At 35.2% G+C, this 23,819-nt stretch overlaps 2 protein-coding genes across 4 annotated transcripts in view; one reads left to right on the top strand and one right to left on the bottom strand.

Moving 5' to 3' along the window:
• The window catches only part of kalrna (kalirin RhoGEF kinase a), a 258,602-nt gene extending 256,577 nt beyond the window's left edge, over positions 1-2,025 (bottom strand). Inside the window, 1 exon segment of the mRNA XM_056464813.1 lies at positions 1,830-2,025. Within this exon segment, the coding sequence (XP_056320788.1) occupies positions 1,830-1,896 (67 nt within the window). The 5' untranslated portion in view covers positions 1,897-2,025.
• Positions 2,026-19,076: 17,051 nt separating this feature from the next.
• Positions 19,077-23,819, top strand: part of mylka (myosin, light chain kinase a) — a 152,428-nt gene continuing 147,685 nt past the window's right edge. For 2 of the 3 annotated variants that reach the window (XM_056464689.1, XM_056464688.1), the window contains exon 1: positions 19,162-19,240. Coding sequence is in view for 1 of the 3 variants with exons in the window: in XM_056464687.1 (XP_056320662.1) it covers positions 19,077-19,240 (164 nt within the window). In the remaining 2 variants the exon portion in view is untranslated. Of the gene's footprint in view, positions 19,241-23,819 lie in introns of all 3 variants that reach the window. The other variant, XM_056464687.1, reaches the window with a different exon arrangement.

The raw sequence follows: 23,819 nt of genomic DNA, 5'->3' as shown, positions 1-23,819 counted from the left end.
GTGAGTGTATTAGCATAATGACTGGCCCACTACATAAACTGCACGACTAATATGTCAGGATATTGGCATTACAGCCTTCCAACTTCCTTTCTACAAAACTCCAAAAGCTGCACACGACTCTGTATTTTATAGCAACACTGATCCGATGTCCATTTTTAAAGTAAAGAGCTATTCCGTACAAAAGGTCAACCTTGTTATGAAAAAAAGTACGTTTTCACCAAAATACGCAAACCGTTTCTGTGATTTTGGGTTAAGCAAGTATTTTACAGTACTTTAGAAAAGCTCAAAAATGCATCTGTCAATGTTTTCAAACTATTACATTTGATTTACCAAAGTCACACGAGTGGCAATTTCACATCTGTCACATCCATAACAACATTTTTTCCTCATAGATGTGAAAGTATTAAATAAAATAAAACCAATCATTTTTGTTTTATAGTTAGCCAACTCTTATCCTTTTGATTATCATTATTTCTTTTGGGTTGTGCAGTTTAATTCATAGAATTTCTACAAAGCATGTTGTACACTGCAAACCCGCAGATTTTTTTGTCACATTCATAACGCATGTTTATTTTCCTCTTTTAAAGTACAAAACATGTTTACAGATTGCTATTTTTCAGGTCCCGTAACTCTGTGGTCAGTTGTTCTCGAAAATATAAACAAAAGTTTCAATATAATGTTAACGTATACTTTCTATGCGAATTTATGTTGTGAGTTTTTACTGCAAATGTCACATCCATAACACTGGAGTTGTGACATCTCTCTACATACTGTATGACAAATATACTCAAGTCAACATTTATCATTAATATTTATGTCTACTTTACAGCGATGAGGAAAACATTATAAATACTTTAAAAGCATGTCGTTCAGTGAATTTGCTTGTAACAAGCACAAGTGCAACACATTTTAAAACTGACAGTTTTAAACTTTCGACTTCATGACCTACTGTACAATTGTGAATATTTTAAGAGGATATAGAAGTCAAACATTTAGCTATAAAAGCCAGGACCTCCTCGATCTGAGGATGAGCGTATCTCACCAAATACGTTCTTGGCACCTCCAACGCTCCGCAAAATAAAAAATAAAAAAGTTTTATTTACACAAATTACCAGAGGAGTGTTTGTAATTCCCATCCTCCCAGTCACTGTCCAATTAGCCTAGCATGTAGCCTACTTTAATGAATGTGCTTTCACACTTAGTCAAACTTATTAGCCTACAACAAACCAGCCATTTTATGTACCTCAGCGTGAGAATAAATAACCCAAAACATGCAGGAGAAGTCGTCGAGCAGTTCAGAAACAGTAATACAGGCTGGGCTGGTCTAGCTGTCAATCAAAGCAGGATAACGGTAGAGCTCAGCATCCCCATCTCACTCACGCTACCTGTAACGTTAAACCTATACAAACTACATGCTTCAACTACATCATGTCTGATTTATCCGATTACTATCAATTTAACTTCAGCTAGTGTGTTTATAGCTAGTGTGTCTTTCTCTTTCTCAATTTAGTTCCAAATAACACACTTTATAAACTAAACCATAAACTAAATCAGCGACACATGGATATAATATAAAGAACGAAATGAAATACTATTTATACTAAATAATGTTTTAACGCAATGAATCAAATGCCAATTTCAATTAAGCAGTATTGTAAATAAATTCAATAAATTCCGCAATTTGGAATCTATGAAAATAATCATTAACAATGGCAACATTTAAACGTCATAAAGACAGGGTGGAAAATACAACAAAGTACGCCAATAATCATAAATGTGGCTCTGAGTTTGTAGAAATCACTGTGTCTTCATCTGTCCTCGCATCGTACCTGTTTTGAAGAATGCATCCGTGTCCGAATCATTGGGTCCGTCCTCCGGCGCTTCAGCAGAATTCATGTTTTCCTCCTATATCTCACAGCTCAAAATACCAAGAAATATATCCAAATTCAGCGCTCCATCATCTCAGTGTGTCTGGTTTTTGACGGCACAGCCCTCAGTCAGCGCGACAAAGCACAGCTCTGCATTGCCTTCTATTGTCTCCAGATGCGCCTCTCCTCCTCAGATCGCTCCTTTCACTTCTTGTGAGTCGATTCTTTTGAACCGATTGGTTGATCGATTCTTAGATCCGTCTTGTGATGTTCGGTCTGTTCAACACGATCCTCAAAGCTGTTAATTTGAATTATTTAATCAAGAGTAGACATACATGTTGACGAAGAGCATATACATGAAACGCGAAATAATAAAAGGCGCTTGGGCGCGTGACGTGAAAACGTTGATTAATTTAGGACCGCCTCACTGAAATGAACTGTTCGAAAGAACCGATTCTTAAAAACCGCTCGCTTCAGTTTAAACAAAGCGGCGCGCAGCCCGTGTGTGTAGATGGAGTGAAGAAGTGACAGTGAAAGCTGATGTCATTGATCTTGCATGATATCAGTACGCTTTTTGGTCACTTTTTTCCTCGCGTATTAACATTTTCTGTGAGAAATAGCTATTTTACAAACACTCTTGGCGTCCTGAAGAGCAGAGATTGTGTTTATGGCTGTGGAGTGTATTTTCCTCTAACAATAGAACAGAAGGGAAACGCGCGCGCGTGTGTGTGAGTGGGTGTGGGCCCTCCCACTGTGATAACACGCCCCCTTCTAGTCTTGGGCTGTTGGAAACCCTTTGACATAAATTAGCATAATAAATAGAAAGCACGTGTGCAACAATATTCAGAGATTAAAGATGAATAAAATTAATGAACTAATATAAGTTAAATAAATAAATATTCGAAAAACAAAACAAGGTCTTGATAAACAATAATGTATATAATAATAATAATAATAATAATAATAATAATAATAATAATAATAATATTTGTAATTTTTTATTTTAATTAATTTGTAAAAATGTTTATTTGTAATTTGTTAATAAATAATTTGTGTCATTCATTCATTCATTTTCTTTTCGGCTTATTCCCTTTATTAATCTGGGGTTGCCACAGTGGAATGAACCGCCAATTTATCCAGCATATGATTTACGCAGCGGATGCCCTTGCAGCTGCAACCCATCACTGGGAAACATCCATACACACTCATTCACACACATACACTATAGACAATTTAGCCTACCTAATTTACCTATAGCGGACCAGTAGAAGAAACTGGAGCACCTGCAGGAAACCCACGCGAACATGGGGAGAACATGCAAACTCCACACAGAAAAGCCAACTGACCCAGCTGAGGCTCAAAGCAGCGACCTTCTTGCTGTGAGGCGAATGTGCTACCCACTGAGCCACCGTGCCACCCCTTTTGCGACATTTAACTATTAGGATTATAACTGATTTATTTATTTATTGTGGATGAATAGAAAATGAATGCAGCCTAATTTGTGTGTGTGTGTGTGTGTGTGTGTATATACATATAGATAGATAGATAGATAGATAGATAGATAGATAGATAGATAGATAGATAGATAGATAGATAGATAGAAAGATAGATAGATATATGTATGTGTGTGTGGTGTGTGTGTGTGTGTGTGTGTATATATATATATATATATATATATATATATATATATATATATATATATATATATATATATATATATATATACACACACACACACACACATATCTATATCTATCTATCTATCTATCTATCTATCTATCTATCTATCTATCTATCTATCTATATATATATATATATATATATATATATATATATATATATATATATATATATATATATATATATATATTATATATATATACAAGTGTATGCCTATATAACATCCTGATTGTAAACTAATAATTTGAGATACTTTTAAACAAACAGTGATGCTCTACTTGAAAATTAAACCAATAATCTTTAATTAATTTAGAATGATGAGGATTTACCGCCCCCTGGTGAAAGCAACTAAATATTACAGTTTACATAAATCCAGGCTCAAATTGCTAGTAGACTTCTGACTGACAGAATTAGCTCGCTATGTAAAAACACATAAAACAACTTTCTAATTACAACAATAATAATAAATTATTTATTTATAGCATATCATCTTCATTAATTATGATATTAACGATCTGCAATGCAGTCATTACAAGGTGGAAATCAGCAGTTCAAATCATCCATTCAATATACTTTCAGCCCAATTTCATCCAAATATATAAGAGTTTTTTTCCTTGCAAGTTTAACAATAATGGTGTACATGTAGCATAAGCATGCATCAGTGTATCCTGTTTCTGATCACGACCGAAATAACAACACAGTGTGATTACTCAGCAAATCACTCCGCTTCCAGTTCTTCCTGTTATCATGGACACTTTTGGCAGTGTATGCTTTATAGTGCATGTGTGTGTGCATAAATCTTTCCCTCTATCTCTCCCCCTCGCTCTGTGTGTGTGTGTGTGTGTGTGTGTGCTTGTGCCATGAGGTCTGTAGTTAGCTGACTCCTAGTGGGCACAATACCAGCTTCCTCCAGCCACTCTACAGGCCTCTGCAACAAACACTCCGCAGATGGTTAAGCTATTTTACACAAGAATTACACAACCATGTCATACTTGGAGGACTGCACTCTTTAAAATAAAGCCTCCAAAACACTTTGTTTCCAGCAATGGCATAGAAATCTTAAAATAGAATCTTAAAGTTACCTTATTTTAATTGAATTGAACATTTTGTGGAGTGGAAAGGTTCCAAACACACTCATTTCCACACACACACTCATACACTAGAAAATCAAATCCAATTCGCTTATACTGCATGTTTTTGAACTGGAAGAAACTGGAGCATTCGCAGGACACCCACGCCAACATGGGGAGAACATGTAAACTTCACACAGTATTGCCAACTGGCCCGGCCGGAACTCAAACCAGCAACCTTCTTGTTGTGAGGAGACAGTACAAACCACTGAGCCACTATGCCGCTTCCTAAGAACACAATGCCCTACTGAAAAAAAAACAGCGTAAACCAGCCTAGGCTGGTTGGCTGGTTTTAGCTGGTCGACCAGCCTGGTTTTAGAGTGGTTTTGGGCATTTCCAGGCTGGTTTCCAGCCATTTCCAGCCTGGTCTTAGCTGGTCAGGCTGGAAAATGACCAGCTAAAACCAGCTTGACCACCTAGCCAGGCTGGGAGCCCAGCCAAAACCAATATGTATATTTAGCTGGTTATTGTCCAGCCTGACCAGCTAAGACCAGGCTGGAAATGGCTGGAAACCAGCCTGGAAATGGCCAAAACCCCTCTAAAACCAGGCTGGTCAACCAGCTAAAACCAGCCAACAGCATAGGCTGGTTTAAGTTGGATTTTTCAGCAGGGTGAAACTTCAAATTCAAATTTGTGACCTTAAAATAACAACAATAATAATAACAAAAAGAGTCTAAATTTAAGAGAAATAGAAGTCATGCAAAGGAAAATAAAGGCAAATAAAACAAGCTTTAGTGAGAGTGAGATGCTAATGAGCTAATGCAATTCAATGATGTAAGCTAAGCTAAGCTAATAGTGCCGACCCAGATGTTGGCTGAATAGATTCACAAATGGTAAACCTCAACTCTAGGGGAGGTTTAAATGAAAATATTTAAAAAATAAAAATAAAATAATTAAAAAAGTGGAATGTTCTATTAACTCTACCAGGCACCCATCTGCATTAATCGAGCGAACAATTAAACATAGTAAGAACAGGAAACTAAGGCTACAATTCACACAAGCTCACCAAAATTGGACAATAGAAGATTGGAAAAACATTGCCTGGTCTGAATAGTCTCCATTTCTGCTGCGACATTCAGATTGTAGGTCAGAACTTGGGGTCAACACCATGAAAGCATGGATCCATCCTGCCTTGTATCAGCGGTTCAAGCTGGTGGTGGTGGTGTAATGGTATGGGGGGTATTTTCTTGGCACACTTTGAGCCTTTACTACCAATCGAGCATCGTGTCAACGCCACAGCCTACCTGAGTATTGTTGCTGACCATGTCCATCCCTTTATGACCACAGTGTGCCATCTTCTGATGGCTGTTTCCAGCAGGATAACGTGCCATGTCATGAAGCACGAATCATCTCAGACTGGTTTCTTGAGCATGACAATAAGTTCACTGTGCACAAATGGCCTCCACAGTCACTAGATCTCAACCCAATCGAGCACCTTTGGGATGTGGTGGAACGGGACATTCACATCATAAATGTGCAGCTGACTAATCTGCAGCAACTGCGTGATGCTCTCATGTTAATATGGAGTAAAATCTCTGAGGAATATTTCAAGTATCTTGTTGAATCTGTGCCATGAAGGATTAACCTCTTAAAGTCACGTGGTAGGTGGCGCAGTAGGTAGTGCTGTCGCCTCGCAGCAAGAAGATCGCATCGGTGGGGCCAGTTGGCATTTCTGTGCAGAGTTTGCATGCTCTCCCTGCGTTCGCGTGGATTTCCTCCGGGTGCTGTGGTTTCCCCCACAGTCCAAAGACATGCGCTACAGGTGAATTGGGTAGGCTAAATTGTCCGTAGTGTATGAGTGTGTATGAATGTTTCCCAGAGATAGGTTACAGCTGGATGGGCATCCTCTGCGTAAAACATCTGCTGGATAAGTTGGCGGTTTACTTCGCTGTGGCGACCTCAGATTAATAAAGGGACTAAGCCGAAATGAAAATGAATCAATGAGTCAAGTGCTATTTTGGGGTTACCACCTGGATTTTTTTCAGCCATTCATTCATTTTCTTTTTGGCTTAGTCTTTTTATTAATCTGGGGTGGCCACAGCAGAATGAACCGCCAACTTATCCAGCATATGTTTTACCCAGCGGATGCCATTTCCAGCTGCAAACTCCACACAGAAATATCTGGCCCAGCTGGGACCCAGCGACCTTCTTGCTGTGAGGCTATCGTGCTACCTACTGCGCCACCGTGAGACCCTCTTCTGGATTTTGCCTACCCAAATTCAAAAGCTTCCAAATCCACATGCAGAGGTGTAAATGCAAAAGTTTGGTAACATTTTAAAGAAAACCCTTTGAATTTTCACAAAACACTGCTCTCATTCACATCTCTTACACATTTATATTTGATGTAAACTATTATCTCCATTCTCAACTTAGGGTAAATAAAAGTTAGTGCTTACTGTATCAACTAACTTTCTTCCACCTTGGTTTTCTTCAGCGCCGTTTTCACGCTGTAAAACTCCAGTAAAAGTGAAGGTTAAAATGAGCACTGACCCACATCTGTTCACTAGGGAGAGATGAGCTGTGCTGAACAGAAGCAACGACATGTTTATGGTCAGGTGTTGAAGAATGGACCGTACCAAATCGCTCCCCAGGTGACTTCATTGTTATTGGGTGAGATGGTCAGAGAGCATAGAGAAATATTTCTTCACAAACATCTGTTCTCTTTTTCTCTAACTCTCCCCTTCATAGATTCTTAACCTTGTGAGAGAGAGTATGAGTATGTTCATTAGGTTTAAAGGCTTAGTTCACCCCAAAATTTAACTCTGTTATTAATTACTCACCCTTATGTTGTTGCAGTAAAACCTTTGTTCGTCTTTGTTTGCCTTTGTCTTCTTAGTCAACAGTGTAACATACAAGCGTTGTATTGGCCAACACAATCTCACGGCAATTCGTAACTTTTTTTTTAGTGGCTAATTCGTACGAATTCGTACGATCTAATTCGTACAATTTAGTACGATTTGCTCATTCTCCAATGACGGTTGGGTTTAGGGGTGGGGTTAGGTGCCACGCCTCCTTTTTAAAATCGTACCATTTCGTACGACTGAACTCGTACGAATTCGTACGAATTAGCCACTAAACTGTCAAAACGTAAAATACTTACGTTTTCTCGTGAAATCAGGCTGTATTGGCAGTAGTAAATGCACACTCTAATCTGACATGGAAGACAATGGCGAACACCGCCTTTTTACTTTTAAAAGTGTATTTTGAGCTTCATATGATTACCGTTGAACAACAGAAGTAACTTGGAGTGTTTTGACAATATTTTTAGCAGAATTTTTGGACTTTCAATGCCTTTAGACCAGGGATGGGCAAACTAGATCCTGGAGGGCCGGTGTCCCTGCATAGTTTTGCTCCAACCCTGATCAAACACACCTGCTTGTAGCTTTCTAGTGATCTTAAAGACACTAATTAGGGTGTTCAGGTGTGTTTGATTAGTGTTGGAGCAAAACTCTGCAGGGACACCGGCCCTCGAGGATCAAGTTTGCCCATGCCTGCTTTAGACTGTTGCTGTCTATGAAGGATGAGGGAGTGCTCAGATTTCATCTAAAGTATCTTGATTTGTGTCCTAAAGATGGACGAAGATCTCAGGGGCTTGGATCGATATGAGTTTAAGTAATTAATAACAGAATAAAATTTTTTGAGTGAACTAACTCTTTAATATGTTTACTGTATAAATGTGTACATACTCAGAGAAGTAGCAACTGGGGGGGACGGAGGGATACGTCCCCCTCACTTTTAGAGACAGACCATTTAGAAAAAGGTGATTAATAATTATATGAACGTAAACTTGTGGATCTCAAACAGCTGTCCCCCCCCCCACTTTTAAAATGTCCGCTACGCCACTGCACATACTATATATTACGTTTATTACAACTGTAATGTTTTAATGATAGTTTTGATTTCAACAGTGACATCCACACCTTTAATGTTAACACACAATTATTAGCACCGCTGAATTATTAGCCCCCTGTTTATTTTTTTCCCCAATTTCTGTTTAACGGAGAGAAGATTTCTTCAACACATTTCTAAACATAATAGTTTTAATAACTAATTTCTAATAACTGATTTATTTTATCTTTGCCATGATTACAGTAAATAATATTTGACTAGATATTTTTCAAGACACTTCTTTACAGCTTAAAGTGACATTTAAACTAGGTTAACTAGGTTAATTAGGTTAACTAGGCAGGTTAGGGTAATTAGGCAAGTTATTGTATAACGATGGTTTGTTCTGTAGACTATCGAAAAAATATATAGCTTAAAGGGGCTAATAATTTTGACCTAAAAATGTTTTTTAAAAAATTAAAACTGCTTTTATTCTAGTCGAAATAAAACAATAAGACTTTCTCCAGAAGAAAAAATATTATCAGACATACTGTGAAAATTTCCTTGCTCTGTTAAACATCATTTGGAAAATATTTTAAAAGGAAAACAATTCAAAGGGGGGCTCATAATTCTGACTTCAACTGTATAAACAACATCCATAAAGTCACAAGTTGCAAAACAACATCACATTTTCTCTCTGTGATGAACTGTAAAACATTGGAAACCAATCTGAATTGAGCTGTCTCTAATAGAGAATGTGTGGTGCATTTAAAGCTCAAAAATGCACCAACAAAGACTCCGTACTGTTGCCCACATTAACACTGAAGAATGAGACAAGATCATACCTGAAACACTTCATCACTTAGTGTCTTCAGTCCCTAAACATCTTTTAAGTGTTTAAAAGGAATGTCAACATTACAAAGTGGTAAATGCTTTACTAATACAACTCTGAAATGTGTTGCAAAAACCAAAATTGTAATATGTGTTTATTTAAAAAAAAATCATAAGGGAACATATTAAATCATACCCGTTGTATTGTCTGCAATGAAATACAAGTCAAAGTAAATTCAGAAATAACTTCTTTCTTTTTTGTGTTTTCCATACTGCTCCAACTTTTTCTGATTTGGGGTCCAGAGATTATTCTTCAAGAAATCACTTTGCTTCACTAAGTGAAGTTTCACAAACTAATTTCGAGAGGAGCACGTGATATGATTGACTACAGCTGATCCTCATTGCTAATCATTAGCTAGCCTATCAGATCATTCTAAAACTACTATAAATATCCTGCCTAAACTTCATTCCTTATCTTCGTTTTTGGAAACCCCTCCATCCTTCCCTTCTCCCTCCTCCTTTCATGATCGGGCAACACGGTGGCTCAGCGGTTAGCACTGCTGCCTCGCAGTAAGAAGGCCACAGGTTCAAGTTCTAATTGAGCCAGTCGGCACTCCCTGCGTGGAGTTTGCATGTTCTCCCTGTGTTTGCGTGGGTTTTCTCCGGGTCCTCCGGTTTCCTCCTACAGTCTAAAAACATGTACATAAGTGAATCGTAATACAGTCACAAGCACTTAAACGCATACATAGCAAAAGGGGGCACTCGAGAAACTCCTGATCTCGTATCCCTCCTAATGCTCATTGACCAGGCGGGAACCTCGGGCTCATCTATCTCAGAGCTCAGGGTTCTCTCCCGGGACAGCATGCCAAACCTGCTATCATAGTCGAGCATTATCTAAGTGTGAACTCTTGGAATTATGTAGCTTTTAAATGTAAAGCTTTTTTTTCGGAGAAGCACTGTTTGTTTCTATGTTTGTGCAAGTTTGTGTTGTGTTTCTGTACAGAATCAGAGCATGGTTGAAAGTTCTTAAATACTGCCACAAGAGGGCCAATTCTTTCAGTTGCACATGATTGCCTGGGCTTTTTGTGAGTGTTTAAAAAATAAATAAATAAATAAATAAATAAATAATAATAATAATAATAATAATAATAATAATAATAATAATAATAATAATAATTAAAATAATAATAAATAATGAATAAATAAATAATAATAATAAAAAAAACAATAATAAAAAAAAATAATAATAATACAAATAATAATAATAATAATGATTATTTTAATTTATAATGAGTTTTTCCTCAAACTCAAAGAGGCACAATGCAAGCAAGCCAAAAAAAAAACTCTTAATACTGTGTGTTTCTCTAGTGTCCAGTCTCCAACTGCACATCAGATATCACACCAAAGTTTGCAAGCTTGTGATGATGCAAATATTAATCATCTTACAAAATCGTGGCGTGTCCTGCACAGTTCAGAGAGACGCACATGTAGAAGTGTCCAAAATGAGCTGATGTAATTGGATATTAATTTTATAATTTATTTGAACATTAATTCATTCTGATATGTTGGCAGAGTAAAACAAAAAAATTTAAGTTTATTCTTTTTTCTCATTAATGTACACACAGCACCCCATATTGACAGAAAAACACAGAATTGTTGACATTTTAGCAGATTTATTATAAAAGAACGACTGAAATATCACATATACCCAATAAACCCAGTAAGTAAACTGCAGTTGAAGTCAGAATTATAATTTTTTTATTATTATTATTATTTTAAAAAATATACATTTCCCAAATGATGTTTAACAGAGCAAGGAAATTTTCACAGTATGTCTGATTATATTTTTTCTTCTGGAGAAAGTCTTATTTGTTTTATTTCGGCTAGAATAAAAGCTGTTTTTAATTTTTAAACACCATTTTAAGGTCAAAATTATTAGCCCCTTTAAGCTATATATTTTTCAATAGTCTGCAGAACAAACCACCGTTATACAATAACTTGCCCTATAAATTACCCTAATCTTAACCTAATTAACCTAGTTAAGCCTTTAAATGTCACTTTAAGCTGTATAGAAGTGTCTTGAAAAATATCTAGTCAAATGTTATTTACTGTCATCAGGACAAAGATAAAATAAATCAGTTATTAGAAATGAGTTATTAAAACTATTATTAGAAATGTGTTGAAAAAAAATCTTCTCTCCGTTAAACAGAAATGGGGGGGGATTAATGGGGGGGCTAATAATTCTGACTTCACCTGTACCTTAGTAACTGTTAATAAACAGCTAATTACCAATTAGCTAAAAGTCTAAAATAACCAAACTTTTATAAGAGTTTTGGCAGACAAGTGTTTTTAGCATTTATATGTTGCAATTTAAGGGGTGTAAAATATCACTTGAAGTCCTGAAGGGACTTCCTCCTTGAATTGCTTTGCTCCGCAGTGTCTTCCTGTTAGCTTTCAGCGTAGTTAGTGGTTTGATTCTCATTCATCTAGTTATCACTGCAGTGCTCATAGAGATCTCTAGAGAGTCAGAAGTGCCTTCAGATTTACTGATAACAGCCACGGTAATCTGATGATGTCACATTTAAAGGAACATTTCACAAAAAAAGAATGGTTCCTTGCATAAATCACACAGAAAAAATGTAAACGAATCGGCTATTTTGCACTGCAGAAACGTGAGCGCTGTTGTAAAAATGTTCACCTGTGAGCATTTATGCAGTAAACCTTTTTTTTCAGTCAGTTGATATGATGCAGAGTATCGCCGTTCTACCATTACAAGTTGTAAGAATGACCTTAGCATATTATTGATTGACAGTTGTCCCGCCCCTCGTCAACCGTGATTGGACAACTCAAAACTAACTGAAAAGTGACACTGATGAGCGCTGCATTTTTCAACTTTCAACCTCTGATAAAAGGCTGAGCGCACATCGCTGACTGTAAAATGCCCGATTAGTGCCTGTCTTTTGGAGACAGGTCTGGATTGCAGGCAGGCCAGTCAAGTACCTGTATCCTCTTTTTTTCCATGGGCAGGACTTTGTTGTGTGTGCAGAATGTGGTTTTGTATTGTCTTGTTGAAATATGCATGGGCGTCGCTGGAAAATAAAGCAGATTAGATTGTGCTCTAAAATCTCTATGTACTTTTCAGCATTAATGACGCCATCAAAGGAAGTTCAAGATATCATTACTAAGGGCACTGACACAACCCCAATTCATGAAAGACCCAGGCTTTTGGATGTTTTGCTGGTGACAGCCTGGATGATCCTTTTCTTCTTTGGTCCAGATCACATGGTGTCCATTTCTCCCCCCAAAAAAACCTGAAATACTGATTTATCTGACCACAGTACACATTGTGTGATGGTCCATCCCAGATGCCTCCAAGCCCCAAGCTCTAAGTTGACGGCACTTTTAGACAATGTTAACATAGGGCTTCCTTTTGGCACAGTACAGTTTTCACTGGCATTTGTGGATGTAACTGCATATTGTGGTATTTGACAAAGGTTTGTCAAAGTAGCCCAAGGCTCATGTGGTGATGACGCTTATAGATGACAAAGGATTTTTGATGCAGTGCCGCCTGACAGATCAGAGATCACGGTTGTTCAGCTTAAGCTGCACACTTGTCATTTACACACTGAAATTCCTCCAGATTCCTTGAATAGGACATCTGATCCTTTCAGGAAAGAAAAGGACAAACGCGAGAGAGCAAAAAAACTAAGGAGAAGCCTTTGCAGAAATTGTTTCAGCAACCTAAATCATGAACAAACTGCCATGTTTATCATCGCGTTTTGGGCTATTATGAACTCGGAATGACAGAATTACTCTCTAACAGAGGTTACACGTGCTGCTGAAGATTACAGACACAGATGAGAAGTTTGCTTGGCTGTGGGCTATGTTGCGTGTTGTTTTTGAAACCAAATAAGGACTAAATGTATGCTGTGTGTAGTTTTTCTGTAATTACTATCATATCAGAGACTGTAAGGGGCTGTATGTGTTAATATATGTTCATTTATTTATTTATTTTATATAATTGCAGACGTTACAGTAGGCTATTTCGCACTGTCATTGATCTGCTTTTATAGTCAAATTATGTTCATAGAAAGGTTAGTATTGAAAATTTATACACAAGTATTTATATGTATAAAGCATCTGTTTTGAGAGAAGAGCTTCTCATATGATATGTGAACAACTCGTAAAGCTTTACGTTGACATTTCCTCAAGCGAGAATGACGTCGACTGAAACTTTCTGTCATACACCACGGCCATCAAAAGGGTACCCTTGGTAGTGGAAACGCAAGCCTGATAAAGGTGACCGTACCAACCCGTACCGTACCGTACTGTACCACTCAGTGGAAACGGGATAGTAAGATAGGCCTAAATGGCAGAACACACCAAGACCACAAACAACTAGCACTAACGAAACCCAACTGTGTTGTTGCCCCACATTGACTGGTTCCATCTGGACCAAAAAGCTGCCCATGAACACACCAAACAAATGAGTGAGATTAAAACAAGAGAGTGCACTCTATGCTTAAGTGGGAGAATGTGTCTATCGGCATTCTCAGGGGGCAGTATCTGTTTTTCTCATTCACAACAGGAGACCGAAATTTCTGACGTGCAAAGCATAAACAAAGCAGCATTCAGTACAATTACCACAGTAAGTGTCACTCACCACGGAGGGTGTCACTCCTGCAAATGTCTGATAATCTAATAATCCATACCATTTGCTAATATTTGAGAAATGTAGTGAAATTCCTTCTAGTGTTCCTTCTTGATTTAAATTGTTTGCTACATCACTTCACTGTCACAAGAAATGTGATATCCGTTAATCCGAGCTGTCCATTAAAGGCCACTGTCATTTGCGATCTCCAGTAGTACTTCTTGCACAGACATGGTGGATTCACCTGATTTGTTGACAACTGGGTTGCAGACCAGTTCCTTGGCAGTTCACGGGTTCTTCCCTAGGCCTTTTCCCTTTAGCAAAGAAACTTTCTAAAGACATTCTGTTTCTTATTCATTTTGCTGCTTGTGGGTTAAATTTGGGTGCTCAGGTGACCGAGATGTAACCGAGAGAATACGGTCATTTTTCAAAATAAAAGATTTTTCAAAATAAAAGATTGTTCAGAATCAGATAATAAAAAAAATAAAAATAATTAAGGATTTCTTGTACAGCCCTGTACCAATTGATTCACGGACCGGTACTGGTCTGCGGCCCGGTGGTTGAGGAACATTGGCCTATGGGAGCAGTGACTTGTAATAAAAAATGGCAGAAAACTGTCACTACTTTCTCTACTAACAAGTGTGTTCATGACTCTATATAAAAAAGTAGACTAATATGATAAGTATATTATTATATTATTATATAAAAATATCTGTTTACAGCATAACAACCTTTTGATAACATCTAAAAATCAATGGAAGTGAATAAACCCGAAAGTCTTAAGCTAAAAAGATTCCAATGGCTGCGCTCATTCGTATAAGAAGTATAAGGTCAGTACTGTACAGTTTATAATAGTGTGGTCAAAAGTATCGACTTCTGTATCAATTGATACTGAAACAGAGCAAGTATTTATTTAATGAATTAGTTTGTTAGTGAGTGAGCGAACTGTGCCTTTAAATGTACTGACATGCAGTATAATCCTCTATCAGCCCATCTCTCTCTCTCTTTCTTTTAGGCAGATGTTTTGTCTAGGGTTCAGGGCAGTGCTCCCAGAGAGTGTTTACTTTATGTTTCCTGTGGGCGCTTTGTGTCCCTCGAAGTGCAGCCGATGCATCAGGAACCTCCTCTTACTGGAGCACATATACAGATAAGACCCTCCACATGACTCGTTTTTTTACAAGAAACACCTAAGCAATGTTTAGTACAAGCTTTAAAAATGAGAATATATTTGGTAGAATCATATTTTTGAAGGAGCATTTTACAGGTCGACTGCTCTTTAAAATACTAATATGTCCTCAAATCCTCTAGATGGCGCTAATGGTTTCCTCATTAGTGATTCTCAAGAAATTCAGAGTAGCAGTTTTGTGGATGTTCATGCAGTCAGATCAAATTTGAATATACTATTTAAACGTTGTTATTTACTTCGTACTAGTGACTGTCTGAACACCAAAACAAATCTGGTTTATTAACTTACACACTGGGTTATTCAAGGTTGTTTTATTTTCGTACTAGACTTTCGGTTTTGTGATTAATCAAAAGCTGACAGGAAGCACCGTGTCACTGGTGATGTTAAAGATCGCCTATGTTTTTTGTTTTTGTAACTGACGCATGAGACTTCAGCAGGTGTTTTCCATATTTAAAACTTGATTCAAAATCCATACACCAACCAAGACGTACACAAAATGGGCCCTCCACATGTTGCAGGCAAACCTACACGTCAGGTCCAAGAGCATTTCTCACGGTAATATTTCTTTCAAAGTCTCTGGTTATCGAGCCAAAGGGAGCAGTGCTTTGTTGAAAGTCTGGTAGCCAATCAGTGTTTCTGCTGGTGCCAGACGCTGGGTTTGTAATGGGCAGCTGGGGTTGTTAAATACCTGGCATACTGTATATCAGTCTTTATGAGCCGTTTCTGCTTCACAACTGCACTGAAACATGTGGTACCACGGGTATGATGAATGTTCATAACTTTTATTAGATATAAAAAAACAAAACAATGAGCACCTTGCATCAAGCATGACATCATAAAACAAATAAACAAACACATATTGCTAATTGATTTGATGTCTAAATATTAACGTCCATTTGACATCCATACATTGATGCACTTTTGACCACCAAAATAACACCACAAAAAGTATAATATTGTATGAAAGCTTCAATTCCACATTACATTTTTACACTTGATTTTGTTTTTCGTAAATGCACGTAAAATACCTTGAAGTCAAATTCAACACATCAACACTTTAAAAAAAAAACACCAAAAATGGTTACAGAAGTTAACTGTAACTGATTTTTGATGTGTTTTTGACGCTAATTTTAGATGTCAATTTGATGTCATGTTGACATCAAGGTAGTCAACTGGCATTGAATCGATTAGCATTTTTGACATGTTTATATTAGAAAGGGATAGGTTACCCTTAAATAAAAACCCTGTCATCGTTTACTCATTGTCCACTAGTTTCAAGCCGGTTTGAGCTTCTTCTTCTTTTCTGTTGAACACAAAAGAAGATATTTTGAAGAATGTCAGATAGCAGCAGCCACAGACGTTTGTAGTGTTTTTTTATTGTTCTTACTATAGATGTCAACGGTTTTAAACACGTTAAAATGTCTTGCTTTGTGTGAAAAATTTAATTCATGAATGAAATTTTAAATATATTATTTTAACAAGAATAAAACTTGAAACTATTTATAGAGCTATCCCTTTAATAGTCTTTATTTATTGATTTTTTTATTGTATGTTTGTAAAACTGCATAAAAAAACATTCAAATATTAACTACCTTTTACATTATTGAATACATATTTATTATCAAGTTTAATTTATATTATTTAGTTTATAAGTAAAATTTTGATTGATTGGTTTATTGATTAATGAAACTGTAGTATTTATTTATTTATAAATATTTATATATTTATATTTATTTATATATATATAAACACACACATATTGAAATATGTTTGGTAGTTTGGACATATATATATATATATATATATATATATATATATATATATATATATATATATATACATATATATACATATACATATATATATATATATATATATATATATATATATATATATATATATATATATATATATATATATGTATATATATATATATATAAATCTATACAAATCTATATATATATATATATATATATATATACATATATATACATATACATATATATATATATATATATATATATATATATATATATATATATATATATATATATATATATATATATATGTATATATATATATATATAAATCTATACAAATCTATATATATATATATATATATATATATATATATATATATATATATATATATATATATATATATATATATATATATATAGATAGATATAGATATAGATATAGATGAAGTCAGTTGAAGTCAGAAGCCCTGTTTATTAGCCCCCCTGTTTATTTTTTTCCCCAATTTCTGTTTAACCGATAGAAGATTTTTTTCAACATATTTCTAAACATAATAGTTTTAATAACTCATTTCTAATAACTGATTTATTTTATCTTTGCCATGATGACAGTGAATAATATTTCACTAGATATTTTTCAAGACACTTCTATACAGCTTAAAGTGACATATAAAGGCTTAATTAGGTTAACTAGGCAGGGTAGGGTAATTAGGCAAGTTATTGAATAACGATGGTTTGTTCTGTAGACTATCAAAAAAATATAGCTTAAAGGGGCTAATAATTTTGACCTTAAAATAGTGTTTAAAAAATTTAAAAAACTGCTTTTATTCTTTTCAAAATAAAAGAAATAAGACTTTCTCCAGAAGAAAAAAATATTATTAGACATACTGTGAAAATTTCTTTGCTCTGTTAAACAGGGGGGCTAATAATTCTGACCAAATGTACATAGGATTTTTAAAGGTTGTATTGTACACTCTCAGAAATAAAGGTAAGCGATCTGTCACTGGGGTGGTACCTTTTTAAAATTTTACCTTAAAGGTCCATATTAATACCTCAAGGGTACATATTAGTACCTAAAATGTACAAAAGTGTTCCTCTTTAAATTTGTAGGTACTAATATATACTTTTAAGGTACCAACATGGACCCCTTAAGTACAAATGTTTACCTTTTAAAAAGGTACCACCCCAGTGACAGATCGCGTACCTCTATTTGTGAGAGTGTATGTCCAAACTACCGAACACATTCCAATCCGCTTAAGTCAAAAGCCACTTTATAGTCATATCACACATTAAAGTGAATTTGAAACAAAACCGTGGTATACACAACAGTGTCTGGACTTGCTACACCTCAGACACCAATATTCTAACAATTTATAAAAACAATTAATCACTTTCTGGCTATCTGATAATAGGCATGGATCTACAGTATACTCTCAGAAATAAAGGTACGAGAGTTGTCACTGGGGTGGTACCTTTTCAAAAGATACACATTTGTACTTGAAGGGTCCATATTGGTATCTGAAAAGTATATATTAGTACCTACAAAATTTAAGAGGAACACTTTTGTACTTTTTAATTACTAATATGTACCCTTGAGGTATTAATATGGACCTTTTAGGTACAAATTTGTACCTTTTGAAAAGGTACCACCCCAGGGACAACTCTTGTACCTTTATTTCTGAGAGTAAGTACTGCGATTGTGATTTTTGGTAGTATTACATTGCTTTGTAAATGTTTATTTTTTTATATTTGTTGAGTCTCCCCATACTTTTATATTATTCTATAAAAATTCAAAACATTTATTATTGTCAAAACTGTTGCTTCATTTTGATTAACTGATTGATCGACTGTTGAAACTAATCAATCAATCAGTTTCGATCAATTAAGCGCAATGTAAAGATACATTTTTAATTTGTATGTCTTTACTTTTATTAACTTTGTTTAACCATTTATGTTTACCAACTATTTTATGCTACGTTATTCAAAAAAAACAGAGTATTATTACATAATCTTAATTATATAGAACATAACATTAAAGATGAATTGACATTCCTTCAAAAGACCAGTATTGAAGCACACAGTTCCTTTTTTTTCAGTCTGTGCAGTGTTCAGTCCTTCCCCCTTCAACTCCTGTAAACCCTGCAACCAATGAGCAGCTCTCAGCCTGTGATGTTAGGATTGATGCCAGCAAAGTTTGGTGCCGACAGGGAAAACACGTTAAACGCAGAGTGGAGTCGGGATAGAGGGGTCTGGACGCGCTCTCGACACTGCACTCTTGTGAATGACACTAATCTGCACTGCTGTCTGCATGGGTGAGTTTCAGAGACTCTTAATATCCTCAGGTTACTATGAGCAGACCTTTGAGATGCTCTGAGATTTCCAGCAAGAAACGTCTGATTTGATAACATGCTGTAATTGGGTTAAGAAGTCATTTATTTGAAGCAAAATTGTTTATTGTCCGCGATATTTCCAAGTGCTTTACCTGTATGTTAGGTGTGTAGTTTGGATTTTTAAAATGTTGAAATGTCTTATTTGATGTAGTTATCTACTATTAAGAAATGACATGTGATTTAAAGTGATTTCAACAAGTTTCCTTTATTGTTGTAATATTATTTGTGTTGATATGCATTTCTATGTAAGATTTAGACCACATATGCAATGTGTGTATTTATTTTTAATTATTTCATTTTAACTGCGCCTCCGATGTCACTTAAATTTATAAATGCCAGCGACATGGCATGCTTGGACCCTACTAAAACATCTAATACACACACACACACTCACACACACACTTGTTTGTTTTTGTGAAAAGTGCGTACAATACATAGGTTTCCATTCATTTTATACTGTCTAAACCGTATATTGTGTTGCCCTCATCCCACCCTACCCCTAAACCCAACCATCACAGGAGACAGTGTGCAGCTTTACTCTCTGATTAAACTCATCTTGTAGGATTTATAAGCTTTTTGAGAAATGAGGACGTCACCAATGTCCTCATATTTCACCTCCTCTTTGTAATACCTGTGTCATACCTATGTCATTATACAGATTTGTGTCCTGATATGTCACAAAAACACGTACACACACACACAAAAAAACTATAAATAAATACAATGTGTGTTTATTTACATTCAATTTAAGTTTATTTAATTAAAATTATCTTTATTTTAACATATGTCTATAATGTATGGATTTATTTAAGTAAAATGTAATTTTTGTTCATTAAATTTAATTTATTTAACTTAAATTTAAACATTTGACTTATCCAGCACATTTTTTACACAGCGGATGCACTTCCAGCCGCAACCCATCTCTGGGAAACATCCACACACACTCATTCACACTTATACACTACGGACAATTTAGCCTACCCAATTCACCTGTACCGCATGTCTTTGGACTGTGGGGGAAACCGGAGCACCCGGAGGAAACCCACACGAACACAGGGAGGACATGCAAACTCAACACAGAAACGCCAACTGACCCAGCCAAGGCTTAAACCAGTGACCTTTTTGCCGTGAGGCGACAGCACTACCTACTGCGCCACTGCGTCGCCATGATGTTTAACAAAGCAATGAAATTTTCACAGTATGTCCGATAATATTTTTTCTTCTGGAGAAAGTCTTATTTGTTTTATTTCGGCTAGAATGAAAGCAGTTATTCATTTTTTTAAAGCAATTTTAAGGCCTAGTTAACCTAGTTAAGCTTTTAAATGTCACTTTAAGCTGTATAGAAGTGTCTTGAAAAATATCTAGTCAAATATTATTTACTGTCATCATGGCAAAGAGAAAATAAATCAATTATTAGAGATGAGTTATTAAAACTAACAGAAATTTGGGAAAAAAAATAAAGGGGGGCTAATAATTTTGACTTCAACTGTATATAAATATAATAAAAATGATCTATCAAAGTCATTAAAAGCACTAAAAGAAGAAAAAGAAATGATTGAAAATGAAATTAGATGTCAAATACATAAATAAACAAATGCTTTAAATACATAGTAAATCTGACCAATAGCATTTTGAGGACACAGCAAACGTTTATTTTGATGAAATCATGAAATGTAAGGATATACTCTCAGTCAGCTGTATGAAGTGTTTAATATGGGCTCATTTCCAGTTATTCCACGTTCTCTTGTGTATAATTACAGGTAATCAACGTAAACATGACGTTTATATCTCTTTATCTCTTTGATCCGAACACTGCTTAAATTCCCAGCACGGGAAAAGAATCCCAGTGAATGCATCATGTATATTAAATAATTGAGAATGAAAGAAACATTTTTTAAGACCAACAAACTGACTGTTGCCCTTTATTAAACTGTATTATGAATGGCGAAGTGTATTAAAGGGCACTCGTTATTCAAAAAATCACTTTAATAAGGGGTTTAAACACAGTTGTGTGGCAACAGTGTGTGAAAATAACAAGCTTCTATTGGTACAAATGCATTAATTGTATTTTTTATAATCAAACTTCATCAAACCAGTCTGCTGAAACACTTTGATTGATATTCTCTCTTTATTTGTGTCATCAGTGGGGGGAAAGCCCCGCCCACTAGTGATGATGATCTCTCCCTCATTAGCATAGGACGTTAGTCTTGTTTTTCAATCTGCCCCAATACTAACACATAGTCATTTGAAGCTCCGCTCTCTTTTTTTAGTAGTATAAGATTGGAATATATGAATTTAAAGCGACGGTCATCAAAATGGCACAATTATGATCAAGGCCTAAAAGGGGCAGTTTTTAAAAGAGATATAAAACAACATAAAAAGGACATCAGAGACTTATTTTACATCTTGTAAAATGAGGCATATAGATCCCTTTAAAAAGTATTTCTATTTACATTCTATAATTTGTTAATATTTGTTCTCTTTCGCTTTAGTCATTTTCCCCTATGACTGGTATGATCAAATGTTTTTAATAGGTTTCCTCCCTCCATCTTGTCTCCACCTTCCAGATGTGTAAGATTCAGTGCTTTAAATGGTCATATTCAGGTTGGATACTGTAGTTTTCTGGCTAAATAGTGTTTTGTGATCATAAGGCAGCCTCTTTCATCTCTTATCAGTGTTTATTCAGAACGCTGTAAGTAAATCAATGACCGCACTTCTTCCTCTTGTTATAGACAAATCTAAATCTATAAACAAAGTGTTTGCGCAGCTGGCTGAAATGACATTTAACAAGACAACACACTGTTTTTGTGCTTTTCTGAAAGGATAGAGTGTTTTCATGGTGTTGATTACACTTGTTTCACCTGAGGCAGACACACAGCATACAGGCCGTTTTTAACCCTCGTCTTCAAATATTCATCGTTTCTATTGGTAAAGTTGTGTCAGAGAACAGCAGTGTTGGACACGTTCCTTTAAAAGAGTAATTAGATATAGTTACTTCTCACGAAAAGTAACTCAGTTACATAATTAATACTTACTAAGTACTCATTACTAAGTGCCAAGTAACTAATTACTAGGGAAAGTAACTATTGCGTTACTTTTAAAAAATCTACCTTGTCAAATGACTATGAAAATAAATATAAAACACTGTACACTAATCTACACTATTAATGTTGTAAAGTAGTGCTTATATTTCCAGTTTGCAAAAGCTAGCATTAAACTTGTTGGATTTGCCATCATTCCGACTCCTGGTATTGATGTGCACATCGATACTCGAGTATCAATATATCGATACTCAGAAGCTTTTAATTTGGTATCGATATTTTTTTTAAAGTATCGATATTTTAACTATATTTTAATAATTTCTGCATAACTAAATGTTTTAGCGCTGGGTACAGCAATATTTGTGATAAGAAAGTCATACACTTTATATATATATATATATATATATATATATATATATATATATATATATATATATATATATATATATATATATATATATATATACACAAACATAGTAAACATAGTAAACACAGCAAATAGTAGTAATATATTGTATATAGTATAATAATAATAATTAAATACAAATAAAAATAAATGAATAAAATAAATCAGCTCTCTCTTTCTCTCTCGTTACCATTAGTTGAATAAGAGTAAATACAAGTGTGTGTGTATCTGTGCAGTGTGCATATACATTATGTATGTTTATGCAGTGTGTATATACAATATGGATGTGTGTGCGTGTGTGTATATATCACACACACACTATATATATATATATATATATATATATATATATATATATATATATATATATATATATACATAAAGTGATTTTTTTAATTAACATTATTTAGAAAAATTTGGTTAATATTTTAAATAATAAGTGGTATCGATATCGTAAACATTTTAACAAAAAGTATCGATATCGTATCGAATTAAAAAAATTGTGGTATCGCCCATCCCTAACTCCTGATTGTTGGTTTGTGCAACTGACTGGGTGTGTCAAACACTTGCACTACTCTGCGTCTGATTGGCAAATTATGGAAATCTACTCTAAGCCTATCATCATGTTCTCAGTTACACCCAACGCAATCTCACGGCAATTCGTAACTTTTTGATTTAGTGGCTAATTCGTATGAATTTGTACCATCTAATTCGTACAATTTAGTACGATTTGCTCATCACCCAATGACGGTTGGGTTTAGGGGCGGGGTTAGGTGCCACGCCATCTTTTTAAAATCATACGGAAATGTATGAATTTGTACAAACTAGCCACAAAACTGACAAAACGTAAAATACTTACATTTTCTTGTGTGATCGGGCTGGTTACACCACATTCATAGACACACTAATCATCATCACTGGTTGGTTGTGTCCCACTCTAGCCCCGAACACACACATCCACCCCAGAGAAAGAGAGGTCCTATGGCTGAGAGATGCTGCTTGCATGAAAACTGATTGAGTGTTTTCAATTATAGTAACGTGCATTTTATTGTCA

The sequence above is a fragment of the Danio aesculapii genome, chromosome 9 (assembly GCF_903798145.1).
Source record: "Danio aesculapii chromosome 9, fDanAes4.1, whole genome shotgun sequence".
Taxonomy (NCBI): domain Eukaryota; kingdom Metazoa; phylum Chordata; class Actinopteri; order Cypriniformes; family Danionidae; genus Danio; species Danio aesculapii.
This window is presented reverse-complemented; position numbering and strand designations above follow the sequence as displayed.